General features: G+C 52.5%; 1 protein-coding gene across 4 annotated transcripts; it reads right to left on the bottom strand.

The window, feature by feature from the left end:
• Window positions 1–1,097: 1,097 nt before the first annotated feature.
• Window positions 1,098–12,589, bottom strand: Tspan16 (tetraspanin 16). 4 transcript variants are annotated; one of them, XM_063229315.1, is made up of 8 exons: window positions 11,920–12,210; window positions 10,434–10,631; window positions 7,949–8,023; window positions 6,457–6,564; window positions 4,161–4,313; window positions 4,005–4,082; window positions 3,447–3,530; window positions 1,098–1,287 (listed from the first exon to the last, which is right to left on the bottom strand). In XM_063229315.1, exons 1-8 carry the CDS (start codon window positions 11,986–11,988, stop codon window positions 1,240–1,242), a joined length of 813 nt encoding a protein of 270 aa, XP_063085385.1. In that variant the 5' UTR covers window positions 11,989–12,210; the 3' UTR covers window positions 1,098–1,239. The 4 variants fall into 4 exon arrangements, with proteins under 4 accessions (XP_063085385.1, XP_003461305.1, XP_063085386.1 ...); XM_063229316.1 differs by lacking the exon at window positions 1,098–1,287 and adding an exon at window positions 2,301–2,869 and having other exon boundaries at window positions 11,920–12,589; XM_003461257.3 differs by lacking the exon at window positions 4,005–4,082 and having other exon boundaries at window positions 11,920–12,151.
• Window positions 12,590–14,112: the final 1,523 nt, after the last annotated feature.

Genomic DNA, 14,112 nt, shown 5'->3' with positions numbered 1-14,112 from the left:
CAGGAAACTGTCAAGACCATGGAGCAGACCTCCAGCCCACCCAGAACAAGCCCAGGAGACACCGACACAGAAGAAGTTAGAAGCCACACACTGAAATGTTTTCAGTGCTAGCAACTGAAGTAAAGAAACCCTTCAGTGCTTGTGCTGTCTGATTGACTTTGTATCCCTGAGTCTGGTCATCTGAGCAACTGCTTGGAGGGTAACAATGTGTGGTACTGTTGATTGAACTCACGACCACGCGCTTGCAAGGCAGGTGCTTATGCCACTGAGCTAAATCCCAGCCCCAGTATTGGTGATTTGTTACTGTCTTGTTTTTGAAATCCAATATTGTTCTGATTGGTTTCTTTTCACTTTGTTTTATTCTCTTTAAAATGGAAACAAAAATTAATCATTCACTGTATTATTTCATCTCATAAATATATGCACTTATGATTTGTTAATTAGAGATAATAATAAAAGAAATATTTTGTCCGTGGAAAAACAAGATAGCCAAAATGTTGATTCTGAATGATTTGTCTTTGGCAGCTCCTTTGGATAGTGTCTCTTGGCTTCTGTGAACATTGTAGATTTTCCCACATTACAAAACAGAAAAGCTGGGCTGGGGATTTACCTTAGTGGTGTAAGTGCCTGCTTGGCAAATGCAAGGTCGTGAGTTTGATCCCTGATACCAAAATACAAACAAACCAAAAAAACAAAAACCCAGGAAAGTTGTGAGAGGAGGCAGATCTGCTATAGTTTGGATGTGGTTTGTACCCGGAGGTTGTTGCATGAAAACCTCAGTCACCAGACTGGAAGTGGGGGAGGGGCGGGAAGGACCCTTAAAAGGCGGGGACAAGTGGGAGGGGCCAACATTGACCCCGCCCACACCATCTGACCTGTCTCTTCTGCCCTCGGCTCCTGTGTTACAGCGCCATAGGTCATTAGGTGCCAGGAGCTCTCACAACAGAAGCCATGCTGTTTGACTTTCATGGTCCCAAGCTAAACTAAATGAACCTTTACACATTTCCACATTCGGGCTTTTCATTATAGTAACAATTTGAGCTGCAGCTATTGCCAGCTGGTGTCAGAAATAAAACCAGAGAAAGGAGACAGGGTGGACAGGTGGTTCTTGATCTTTATTTTGATTATTATTACCAATCCCCCTCCCAGACACAGTAAGTGCCACAGAGAAATAGAAGTGAGATCCAATCTGCAGCAGTCAGGTTGGCACCTGTGTCTCACCCTTCCAAAGCCTGCAGGTCAGCCCAGTTTGACAAACAGCAGTAAGGCGACAAGAACCCCCGGCAACTGAAAGGGGAGAGGAAGCAGACTTAGCCATTGTTAGAGGCCATGGAAGTGGAATCAGACTTTACTCCAACTGCCTGAGCCTCGCGAATATTTCCCAGAATCCTCTGCCAACCTCGTTCCTGTTATGTTTGACCAATAGGAAGCCCAGGCTCTCTGACGTAAGGTTTGATCAGTAGGAATGCCCCTGAACCCTGAGGACATTTCCCAGAATCCTCTGCTCATCTAATTCCTATTATGTTTGACCAATAGGAACCTAGGCCCTCTGACTTCCTGTAAGGCTTGACCAATAGGAATCAGTAATAGAAGACAAGGGCTGATGGGAAAAAGAGATTGGGATGGTTCTTCACACCTCCTCCCCTGTGCTCCTCCTCTTTCCATACCCGCAGCGGTGGGAAAATGGACCTCTTGGTTTCTTGTTGATGGTCTGCTTAGTTGTTCTATTATTGAGAATGAGGTATTAAACTCCCTGACAATTATCTTCAGATTGTCTATCCTCCCTACAGTTCCGTAAGTTTTTCCTCATTTATTTTGTATTTTCCCCTTATTTTGGAGTTTTAACATATATACTTAGATGTCTTTACTTTTTTTTTTTTTTTTTTTTTTTTTTTTTTTGTCTTTTTGAGACAGGGTCTTGCTGTGCAGCTCAGGCTGGCCTTGAGCTCACTCTGTAGCCCAGGCTGGTCTCGAACTCACAACAATCCTCCTGCCTCAGCCTCCCGAGTGTGGGATTACAGGCGTGAGCCACCGCGCCCTGCGGTGTCTTTACATTTTACAATTTTGGGTTGTGTTTATCTTGTTTGTGGCACGGTCTCGCTATGCAGTCCAGGCTGTCCTCGAACTCACTATGTAGTCTAAGCTGGCCTCGAATTTGCTGCAATCTTCCTGCCTCAGTCCCCCGAGCCCTGAAATTACAGGCATACACCAACACACTTGGCTTGTTTACACTTAACTTTTATAGGCATATATTACACATTTACAGTGGCTTTGACTTCCTGATGGATTGATGTGTTTATCATGTTTCCATCTTTGTCTCTAGTTTTTGGGCTACTATCAGTTTAGGGACCACTGTCCTCGCAGGCCACTGTTGATATGGTGTGTCTTTCCCCATCCTTTTGTATTTCTATTTATTTTTGGTGCTGGGGATTGAATTCACGACCTTGCACTCTCCGGGGGCAAGTGCCGTGCCACTGAGCTATATTCTCAGCCCTACATTCCAATCTGTGTCTTTGAATCTAACGTGTGCTCCTCCTAGACCGCCTCCGTGGTCTCACGGTGTTCCTCCATGTTTTCCGATGCATCTTCTGGTCTCTGTCTTTCGACCACAGTGTTTAGCCTCTTTACATTTAATGTAATTGCTGATGGAGTAGGACATGTGTTTCTGTCACTGTCCTGTTCTTTCTTCAGAGCCCTCTTTTATATTTCCTTCTGTGACATTTCCTTTCCCTTATTTTACCATATCTTAAGAATTACTTAGCCAGGCATGGCGGTGAAAACCTGCAATTCTACTACTCTGGAGGCTGAGGTAGGAGGCAGGAGGGTCATTGCAGGTTCAAGGCCATCCTGGACCACCTCGTGATCCCGTCTCGGAAAGAAAAAAGAAAGGAAGAAAGGAAGGGAAATGGTATTACAAGGGAAATGGTGTTATCCGGGATTACAATTCATATTTTAAATTTAGCAATCTAATTTCAGTTAATATGGGGCCTGTGTAAGGCATTACACCCACAGTCTGTTTGTTTGTTTTGTTTTGTTTTTGAAACTGGGTCCTCGTAAATCACTAACCTGCCCAGGCTGAGCTGAACCTCGCAGTCCTCCTGCCTCAGCCTCCCGGGTGGGGATTACGGGCCTGCGTCATCACCGTGCACAGCTCCAAATTAACTTTCCTCACATACACACACTGTGTTTCCACCTAGCCTGAATCTCTCCACCCTCCTTTGCCCTATTATGGCCACACAAACTCACTCCATTTCTTAGGATTAGGGTTATTTTGGCACAGGCTCTCTCCGAGTCTCTAAATTGCCCAGGATGGGCTCCAACTGGGGCTTGCCCTGCCTCAGCCTCCCCGAGTACTGGGATCACAGGCGCACATGGCCACGTCCAGCTCTGCAGGGTTTTTGGAATGAAACCGCGGCCAGCGGCCCAGAGAGGCTGCTGTGTCTCACCTGCATTGCCGCCGTCCCCAGGGAGATCCAGCTCAGGACGTAGCTCTGTGTCTTGGTGATTTTCAGGAGCTTGGGGAAGCAGCCCTGTAGACAGAGAGGCGGGCAGGGGCCGCTCAGGGCCAAGGACCCCCACCGTATCCGGGGGGCCCCCCTGCCCACCAGAATGCGAGCTTCACGACCACACTGAGCACCCCGTCCAAGCAACCTGTGTGACCCGGGAGAAGCCACCCCGCCTCTCTGGACCTCTACTGCCTCAGCTAGAAATGAGACCCATGAGCCTGGCTGCATGGCGCACGCTTGTCATCCAGAAGGGCGTCGCCCATACTACAGATGTGAATGTAGTTTGGCTTTTAATTGTATCATTTTGTTTGTTTGGAGCCAGAGTCCCACTACGCAGCCCAGGCTGGCCTCACCCTCGCAGCGATCCTCCTGCCTCAGCCTCCTGCCTGCCAAGCAACTATGGGCTGAAACCTCTGAAACAGTCAGCCAAAAGAAAGCTTCTCTCTTTTTAAGTGGATGACCTCAGATATGTGTCACAGTAACAGAAAGCTCACTCACGTTCTCAAGAGGACACACTAGCAAAAGAGCTGAACGCGAGCTGATTTCTGTCTTCCCCAGGCCCCTTTGCTGAGGTCCCTAAAGTGAGGAATTTTTTAGAACAATCACCAGCACTTAGGGTCTGTCAAGGTCACGCAGAACAAAGCCTCCCGTTACCTCCTGGTGGATGACGCTGGAGGACACATTGCGCCCGTCACAGACAGCGATGCCCGGAGATTTACAGCAGCCCCGGGGGTAGGCGTGGCCGGTCACCACCGAGAAGGAAGAGCCGGGAAAATCCGTGTAGTTGTTCACCCCGCAGCACTTTAGCTGCAGAAAGAGCAAACATTGAGAGCAGCTTTTCAAAAGAAAATAACAGGAACAGAAATAGCAAAATACAAATTAAAATAGACATCATGATCGCCAGGCTACTGGGCTAAATGCCTTCAAGCGCCATCTGATGGCCGGCCTTGGTGGTGCACGCCTGTCTTCCCAGCAGCGCTCAGGAGGCTGAGGCAGGAGGATCGCTGTGAATTTGAGGCCAGTCTAGACTACACAGTGAGTTCAAGGCCAGCCTGAACTTTATTGTGAGATCTTATCTCAAAGAAACAAAATAAAAACACAAAAATATTGAACCTCCCATGGCTCCCAAGCTACTTAAAAGAAAAATCGAGCTCCCCACTGTGACCCATAAGCCTGCTCAATCTGCCTGGCACCTACCTCCCCTGCCTTGGCCTCCCTAAAATACTTCCCTATGTTCTCCCAGCTCCAGCTACATTGGAGGCCTCACTGTTCTGCTGAGACACTTAGCAAGCACAAGCCTCAGGGCCTTTGCACAACCTGCTTCTGCTGTTGGATATGGTCTTCCTTTCATATCTGCCTGGCCCACTCCCTTCCCTAGCTCGAGTCTCTGCTCCAAGGTCCTCTTCAGAAAGGCCTGCCCTGACCCCGTTCTTGAAATTAGCCACAGGCTTGTCTTCCCAGAAGCAGTCAGGAGGCTGAGGCAGGAATCAGCACTCAGGAGGCTGCAATCAACCAGGCTGAATGCAGTTATTTTTTTTTCTTTTCCTTTGTTTTTGCATAACCGAGGATGGAACCCAGAGACTTCACACTGTGCTACGGCCCCAGCGCTTTATTTATTTATTTATTCTTTCACTCATTTAGAGACAGGGTCTTCCTCAATTGTCCAGGGTGGACTTGAATTTGCAATCCTCCCATCTCAGCCTCCCAGAGTGCACCACCGTGCCTGGCTCCTCCTGAATTCTTTGAATCATCTCTGAATCTTTTAAATCACCTCTTTTTATTGCATCTCACTTTCTCCTTCCTCACGGAGAGTGTCTCTTGTCCTGCAAATCACACATTTATAGCAATCTTATACCAATCAAGCCTGTGGGCTCCAGTTTTTCAAGGCTCACCTGAGTGTTTACATGTTTTAGCAATGCAAGTTTTTTCCTGGTACTGAGGATCAAATCCAGGGTTCTCTGCTCTGTGCTACATTCCCAGGTTTTTTATTTAAGGCAGGTTCTCACTAAACTGCCTAGCCTGGCTTAGGACTTGCAGTCCTCCCGTCTCAGCCTCCTGAAAAGCTAGGATTATAGGGATGAACAACTATACCTGAAAAAATATATATAGGGGCTGGGGATTTAGCTCAGCAGCATAAGCATCTGCCTTGCAAGCAGGCGGTCGTGAGTTCAATCCCTGGTACCGATAAAAAAAAATAAAATAAAAATAAATAAATATATATATTCTTTGAAAAAAATATATATATCTTTGTGACATAGTGTTTCACTATGCAGTTCAGGCTGGCCTTGAATTTACAGTGATCCTCCTGCCTCAGCCTCCCAGAGTGCTGGGATTACAGGTTTGCACCACTGCACTGAATTTATTTTTGTAGTGTTGGGGATGGGACCCAGGGCCTCAGAAAAGACGCCTGCATGCCTGTGTGTCTGGTGTTGTTCGCAAGAGCCGAGGGAGGAAGCACCCCAGACGCCCCTGGTGCCTGAGTGGATGAGTCTAGACTCGGGCTGGGACGGGGCCTCGGACAGGACGGGAATTCTGACTGCCTTTGGCACAGGACGTGTCCCGAGGCTGTGCTGCCCCCTGGGATGGGCCAGCCACGGAGGCCTGCATTGCAGAGGCTGCACCGGCAGGGCTCAGGGCCTCAGCCAGGGCTGGAGGAGGGTGGTGCCGCGTGGGGAGCTGCCGCCTCAGGGCCACAGAGCTCCTGGGGGGGGGGCGCGGTGAGTGCATAGCCCAGCACCTGGGAGGCTGAGGCAGGAGGATCGCCACAAGTTCAAGGCCAGCCTGGGCGCCACGGCGGGACCCTGTCTCAAAAGAGAAGGCGGTGGGGAGGTGACGGTGCGGCTGCACGACTGTGACCGTTTAATGTCGCAGAGCTGTGCACTCCCAGGTGGTTACAAGGGTAATTGCGTGTGAGGGCCATTTTGGCGCAGTGTTTTAAAGCAAAGCTCACCCTCTCCATGACCGAGTTCCACTGTGCCGAGAAGTCGTCTGGCTGCTTGTAGCCCCTGTAATTTTTCCGCAGGGTGACCACGTTGTGCTCCAGGGCCAAATCTCGAACCTTCCCAATGAGACTGGAAGCCGTTAGCACCCAAACACCCACAGGGTCCCAGGGCGGGGGAGACAGAGGGAGGGGGCTCCCCTGGGTGCTCCCCAAACTTTTCCAACCCCCAGCCTTGGCTGGAAGTTACAAAAGGGCACATTCCACCTCCCACCGTCCCGGCCCAGTGGGAGGCTGAGGCAGGCAGATGGCATGTTAGAGCCCAGCCCGGGTCCGAGTGACCTAGGGAGACCCCGTCCCAAAAGGAGAAAGGGCTGGGGTGCAGCTCTGCGTGAAGGCTCTGGTTTCAATCGCCAGTACTGCCCCCCCAAATAAAACTTTGAAAAGCTGGAGACACATTCAGGCTTCTGCGTCACCCACCGGGAGAGGACACAGTGCACTCCGCCACCAAGCAGGGTCTGACTGTGCCCCTCACTAACAAATTGAATCATCTGCCTTTCAAGCCGCCCACGGCCGGCTCTGCTTGGCGTTTGTCTGTAACCCAGTTAAAGAACTGGAGCCCCTCTCCGTGTACACGGTGGGAGGGGGGCTAATTTCATTTTTGTTTTCGTTTGGTTGTTTGACTCGGGGTCTGGCTATGCAGCCCGGCTGGCCTCCGACTCACAGCGATCCTCCTGCCTCAGCCTCCCGAGTGCCGGGATGACAGGCGTGCACCGCCCTGCCTGCCTTTAATACTTGATTTTTTTCTTGTTCCTGGGAACCGACCTCAGGACCTCACGCCTGCCAGGCAGGTGCTGTGATACCGAGCTCAGTCCTGGCCTCTAAAGAAAGGCTTTAAACAGTGTTTTGTTTGGGTTTCGTTTTTAAGAGGTGAAACAGTCCCATCTTCAAAAGCCACCGACTCAGGAGAGCTCTCAACCTCCCACCTCGTTCTCCCAGCCAAGAACCTCCTCCACTTCATGCCGGTGATTTCCTGTGTTCTGTGTCCCCAGAGAGAAACTGATGTGACTCAAGCCAGGATGTCTTCACCCTTGTGCTCCTCCCTGACACTGCTGGCACCGTTCTGCATGGCCCCTCCCCCTCCCCCCTCCCCTCCCCCTCCCCCCTCCCCTCCCCCTCCCCCCTCCCCTCCCCCTCCCCCTCCCCTCCCCCCCAGACAGAGCAGCAGGGGTCCCCGGGACCACACTCACTCTTTTTCTTCTCAGACAGGGGGCTGAACCCTGGGAACACTGAACCCGCCCCCCCACACCCTTTTAATTTTATTCTGACACAGGGTCTCTCCAAGCAGCCCAGGCTGGACTTGAACTTGAGATCCTCCTGCCTCAGCCTCCCGAGTGCCGGGATGACAGCGTGCTCCGCCACGCCCTGCTCTCATTCCCTCCCACGTCGCTGGGCAGCCACCCCAGACTTACCAGCGGGTCCTGGGCAGCCACCCCAGACTTACCAGCGGGAAGAGAGTCAGGACCACTGAGGCCACCGTGATCTGCACCACGAAAATGATAACCAAGATGACGAGGTACTGCAAGAGACACAGGGACATGAGGGCTGGCTGGGTTCCCGTCCTCCCACCCCGAATGGCTTAGGCATAGGGGAGGCTGCTGGGTTTGACACCACCCTCGTGGCTTCCAAGGCACAAGAACAGGTCAAGGGTGCTGGCATGGGGCCCCCGGGGGAGCTGGGGCTGGACCCCTATTTTAGAAGCTTCAAAGGAACCCTGCATACTATCTTCAGGATCCTGCTGGGAAGTTTGTTTTCCTAAAGTTGGTCCTTAAGCTCCTCCTTTTCATGGTAAGATCAAACCATCAAACCGTTTCACCTTACAGTTTCGGTCACATCGTGTTGACCTCGAGCTCACAGCGATCCTCCTGCCTCGGCCTCCTGAGCCCTGGGCCTCCAGGCCTGCGCAGCCACACCCAGCAGCTTTTTTGAAAAGTCTCAATGTTTGTAGCCCATGCTGATCGCATCAGCGTGGGAAGGTGACCACTGACGACAGAGCCCCAATCCTGCGTTCACCTGCCCCCCCATCCCCGTTACCTCTCTTGCATTTTGCTCTTTAAAGTTTTTTTATGCCAGGAATCAAACTCAGGACCTCTTGCTGGCCAGGCGGGCGCTATGCCGCTGAGCTACATCCCTGTCCACCTTTCAATTATTACTCCTTTAGGTTTCTCACATAAGAGCGATTCTGTGATATAAGTTAAGCTGTGTGTCTGGTTTATCTGTCTTAACATCATGGCCCCAAGACGCATCCGTTTTCCTACAGACGGCTCTGATGTGCCTTCTTTGTGGCAGAGTGGTGTAGAGACCCCACATTTTCCGCATCTGTCCCCCGCCAGTGGACGTACAAGCCATTCTTGAAGACTCAGCAGTCAGTAGCTGTGCGGCTGTGCACACGGCACGCTCGTGTCCCTGTGGGATTTTCACGTGCTCTTCTGTACACGAGCGGTGATTCCAACAGTGCTGTGCCAGCAAAGGACACACACAGGGCCAGAGGGCCAGAGCAGGTGTCCAGGACAGACTCGGGCACAAGGGAATCCCTGGTGTGACAGGGAAAGCCTGGTGGGGCCCTGAGTCCAGGGACAGTTTGTCACCCAGCCAGGGGGAGGACAGCACATCCAAAATCCCTACCTCACACCGCACAGAGGCACGACTGCCAGAGGCTACCGAGACCGAAGTGAGAAACAAGACCTCCACCTAGGAGACGGTGATCTAAGAGCTCGGGGAAGGCAGGGACTGAAAACACGGGCATCGTAAGGGGAAAGCATACATTTGCAAATTAACCGCCCCCAGAAGGACTGACCATCATCAATCAAGCAATAACAAGCCCTGGCGGGGCTGCGGGAGGAACGAGCCCCTCCACTGCTGCTGGGGGTGTGAACCGGCCCAACTACTGTGGAAATCAGCCTCAAGAAACTAACTCGAGGAATTCCATTCAACCCAGCTATTCCCCCTCCAGGCATCTTCCCGGAGGAGTTAAAGGCATCATACCGCAGCAACCCCTGTTTATAGCAGCACAATCCTAATGGCTAAAATTTGGAAGCAGCCTACACATCCATCAGCAGAGGAGCAGGTACAGGAAAGTGTGGTATTCATGCATACGGGAATATTACTCTGCCATGAAAAAGGATGCACTGGGGACATCTGTAGGAAAATGGCTTCTTCACCTTGAGACCATAATGTTGAGTGAAATAAAGCAAACAGGCAAGCTTCAGTATCATGTACTCTTTCTTATAGGAGGTGTTTGATGTTTTATTTGTTTATTTACTTTGGTTTTTTTTTTTTTTCTTTTTGAGCCGAAGAATGCCTATGTAGTTCAGGTTGATCTTCAACTCTCTATGTACCCCAGGAAGGCCTTGAATTTCTAGTGCTCCGTCCTCCTGCCTCAGCCTCCCAAGTGCTGGGATTACCAGCACACCTGGGTCTAAAGTATAGATAATTTAAAGAGCAAAATAAAAAAATAGAAAAGATAGGTATTTTGTTTTGTTTTGTTTTTTGAAAACAGGGAGAAAATTTAGAGGTGGAGGGGTGAACCGACAGGAGAAGGAGAAGGAAAAAATAAAATGTGTGGTGTCCCCCAATGCATGCGATCCTTATGATCTACAAACATGAATTTAGAAATTTTTCACAGAGTGCATGTGTTAGGCCAGGCGTGATGCCGCACGCCTGTGATCCCAGCACGCAGGAGGCTGAGGCAGGAGGATCGCCACAAATGGAGGCCAGCCTGCACTCCATAGTGAGCTCAGGGTCAGCCTGCGTTGCATAGTGAGACTCTGACTGCAAACCAACCAAAGCAAGGCGGGTGCATCTGTTCCCACGAAGTGAGACACCGGGAAGACCAAAGAGGAAGCCCGGGGCAGGAGTCTGGGGGTCGCGCAGCGAGGGGTCTGGAGGCGGTGGGGGCAGTTTGGGGGCCGGGCGGGGAGCTGACTCACGAACAAGAGGCCTCCCCGGCTGGCTTGCTTCGCACTGCACCACCCGACCAGGGCCAGCAGCAGCAGGGTGCAGCCCAAGCTCAGGTATAGGTGGCCGAGGTGCAGGTGCTGCGTGGACGCTGGACCCATGACCCTGGTCAGGGTGGCCTCTCCATAGCTGACGCCAATACCCAGGCCGATGAGGATCACGCCAGATGCCTTTAGAACAGGATCAGAAGAAAAAACATGGAGGTGAGCCAGCCATGCACGGACCATTCTTGTCCCCGATTGACGTGTTTTGAAATGTTGTTGTAGTTTTTCCCTTCTTTTCTTTATCCTTGAATAAAATGTATTTGAAAAAAAAGAGAAGAAAAAAATGGACCATATAGAAGAACTCTCACTCAGGTGTGGCGGCAGGTGCCTGGCATCCCAGCTCGGGAGGCTGAGGCAGGAGGATACCACGAGTTCAAGGTCAGCCTGGTCCACATAGTAAGATTCTGTCTCACTAACAGCTACAGCAAAAAACAAAAACCACCACCAAACACCAACAAATGAAAACCTCTCCCAGGACTTGGGCGAGGTGGCTCACACCTGTAATCCCAGCACTTGGGAGGCTGAGGCAGGAGGACTGTTGCAAGTTTAAAGCCAGCCTGGTCCACATAGTGAGTTCAGGATCAGCGAGACCCTGTCTCAGTCAGCCAACCAACCAACCAATCAATAAAGCCACAAACTTCCATCAGGTGCAGGGGTGCTCAGGTGTGACCCTAGCTGCCCCGGAGGCTGAGGCAGGTGATCTGAAAGCTCAAGGACAGCCGGGCAAATGAATGAGACCCTACCTAAAAGTTTAGTATTTATTTTTGGTACTTGGAATTGAACTCAGGACCTTATGCTTGCCAGGCAGGCACTTACGCCGCTGAGCTATATCCCCTGCCTATCTAAAAATTTTAAAAGACTAAAATTTAAAAATGGGGAATCCTCAGCACTGAGACACATTTTGAGCCAAACTCTTGCTAAGTTGCCCAGGCTGGGCTTGGGTTGTGATCCTCCTGCCTCGGCCTCCTGAGTGCAGGCATGGCAGGCGTGTAATGCCACGCCACGGGTCTATTATTCTGAAGTGAACATATTTGGAATTATACTGTGAAAAATATTTTTGCAAAATGTTTCTGCAAAGAGTAGAAATCAAGACAAGACAGGGCTGGGGTGCAGCTCAGTGGTGCAGCCATCCCAGCACAAATAAAAAGGAAAAAGAAAGGAAAGACTGAAGGACGCACGGAGGGATTAATTTTTAAACATCACCGCTGTGCGGCCCGCCACAGGCCTTGGTTTCTGCGGCCCTGGACTCCCAGCCCTGCTCTCCGGTGACCAGGGTCCCAGCGCCGGGTGTCCCTGCCCAAGTTCCCTGGCTCACGGCCGGCCTGCCCTACATCGCCGCCCTCCGGGGCCCCGAATCCCGAGCCGATCTGGACCAGTTTATTTCTGGCTTCCGGCAGCAGCGTGACACACTTACAGCCACCAGGCCTTGGAGGCCCGCGAGCAGCGTCCGCAGGGAGGCGTAGGGTGTGTGCGGCTCAGCCATGCCAGGCGGGCGGCGGCCGTGCCAGCATCTTCCCTGCCGCCCGCCCTGTGCCCCGGGCTGTGCCCCGCTGACTGCCTGCTCACCGCCAAGGGCCTCCCGGAGACCCCCCTGACTCAGCCACAGCCTTCTGTCGCATCACAATCTGATGTGACGGACAGCAGGACAGGACGGGGGTCCCACCCGGTCCCTGTTGCCTCTCCGTCCTCCAGGCAGGCCACGCTGGGGACAGAGGAAAGGCATGTGGTGGCGCAGGCCCGTCAGCCCAGCACGGGGAGGCTGAGGCGGGAGGATCCCCGTGAGGCCAGGCCAGCCTGGGCTACACAGTGAGTTCAAGGTCAGCCTGCACTGCGTAGCAGAGACCCCGTCCCCAAAAGCAAACAAAACAAAACAAAACAAAACAAAACGTGGTCTCCTTCAAAACAAGGACCCTGTGAGGGGGATGGAGCTCAGCGGCACAGCACCTGCCCGGCAAGCTCAAGGTCCTGGTACAAAAATAAATAAAAAACAAGACTCTGAGCCCAGGAACTGCGGGCTCCAAAATGGGGGCGCAAAGGCGCATGGGAAAATGCAGGGTACAAATGCGGGGTGTGAAATCTGGGGCCAACGGGGTGCAGCCGAGGCTGGAGAGCAGGAGCGTACAGGGGAAGATCGGGAAGTGGGGCGTGCGGTGCAAAGGAGCGTGGGGACAGGGGTGAAGCCTGGTGAGCCGGGGCAACAGAGGACAGCCAAGGCGGGCGGCAGGGCGGGCAGGGACACGACCAGGGAACCCTAAACCGTAGCCACGCCCCTCCCTTTTACGGCCAAGCTATAGGCCACGCCCCTCACCCTCGCGGCCTTTCAATGGCCTACTCTCAGTAGGCCACGCCCCCAGTAGTCCCGCCTCTGGATGGACCGCCCCTTGGAAGCCCCGCCCCCTAAGGCTCCGGCACCTCCCCTCCGCCCAAGTCCCGCGCTTCGATGCAAAGCCTCAGTTCAGATCCCAGCCTCGCCCGCCCCCTGGCGGCCGAGAGCGGAAGCGCAGCCTTGCCTGAATCCACCGGACACTCCCGCGAGCCGGTCCCAGAGGCCACATGCATCCGACTGTGCCCGGGACCCCAGAGCCGCTGCTTGCAACACAGGCAGCGCTCCCCGCCACCCGCTCAGGGAGCAGAGCCAGACTGCGCAGTCATCAGAGGAACTCAGAAACCAGGCAAGTGCCCAGAGCGGCTGGAGGCTGGCGGCTGCCCAAACAGACAAGCAGCAGGCAGGCCCCGCCTGGGCATCACAGGGCCACGTGGGTCATCCCAGCATTCGGGAGGCCGAGGCAGGAGGCTCGCCTTGAGTTCAAGGCCTGCCTGGGCTCCATAGCGAGACCCTGTCTAAAAATTCCAAACAAACGAACAAACAAAAGCCCTCAGCCGGGAGCTTCATGGCGCAGAGGGCCTCGGGGTGCAGATCCTGTAGGGCTGGGGGACTGGCCAGGGAGAGAGGGGTCCTAATAAGAGTGCAGGCGTGACCTGAGCCATCAGTGTAGTGGGTGAGGGAGACAGTCCTTGAAGGACTTCTGTTTCTTAGCTCATGGGTCTCATTAGAATTTCCTGTTTTGCGAGCTCACTATGTAGTTCAGGCTGGTCTCAGACTCTAAGTGATCCTCCTGCCTCAGCTTCCCAAGTGCTGAGACTGCAGACATGCACCGCCACCTGCACTGTGTAGTCTTGGATACCACACAGCTCAGGCTGCCTGGCAACGCCTGGTGCTCCTCCTGCCGCAGCGTCCAGAGTGCTAGGGTCACAGCACGTGGCACCACACCAGACATTTATTGATCTTGAGATTGGCTCTCATTAAGAGACTGGGCTGGAACCTTTAGTCTTTCGGCTTCTGCCTTCTGAGTAGCTAGCATTTACAGGAGCTGACTAAAATTCTTAGCTTCAAGAAATTCTCCTGCCTCAGCCTCCTGAGTAACTCCGATGATTCCTAGGACTATGGCAACCAACCAGCAAATAGGACCTTTTAAAGCTGGTAGGCAAAGGTTTCTCTTTCTAGGAATTTCTGCTGCAGATTCATTCAAAGTCATATTGGCCGGAGTTGGTAAACTTTTCTGAAAAGTGCCAGGATATAAATATTTTGGACTTTGCAAAGTCTACC

This window comes from Cavia porcellus, unplaced genomic scaffold, assembly GCF_034190915.1.
Source record: "Cavia porcellus strain 051 isolate PalLab524CR breed Dunkin Hartley unplaced genomic scaffold, mCavPor4.1 scaffold_17, whole genome shotgun sequence".
Lineage (NCBI taxonomy): Eukaryota > Metazoa > Chordata > Mammalia > Rodentia > Caviidae > Cavia > Cavia porcellus.
Note: the sequence above shows the minus strand (reverse complement) of the source record. Positions and strands in the feature narration are given on the sequence as shown.

Coding starts and splice junctions, on each gene's coding strand:
- Tspan16 (XM_063229315.1), bottom strand. CDS start 11,988: ATGGCTGAGCCGCACACACCCTACGCCTCCCTGCGGACGCTGCTCGCG. Junction 8,024..10,433: donor GCCGGGGAGGCCTCTTGTTC/GTGAGTCAGCTC, acceptor TGTCTCTTGCAG/TACCTCGTCATCTTGGTTAT. Junction 1,288..3,446: donor TGGGGACGGCGGCAATGCAG/GTGAGACACAGC, acceptor CTCCCCTTTCAG/TTGCCGGGGGTTCTTGTCGC.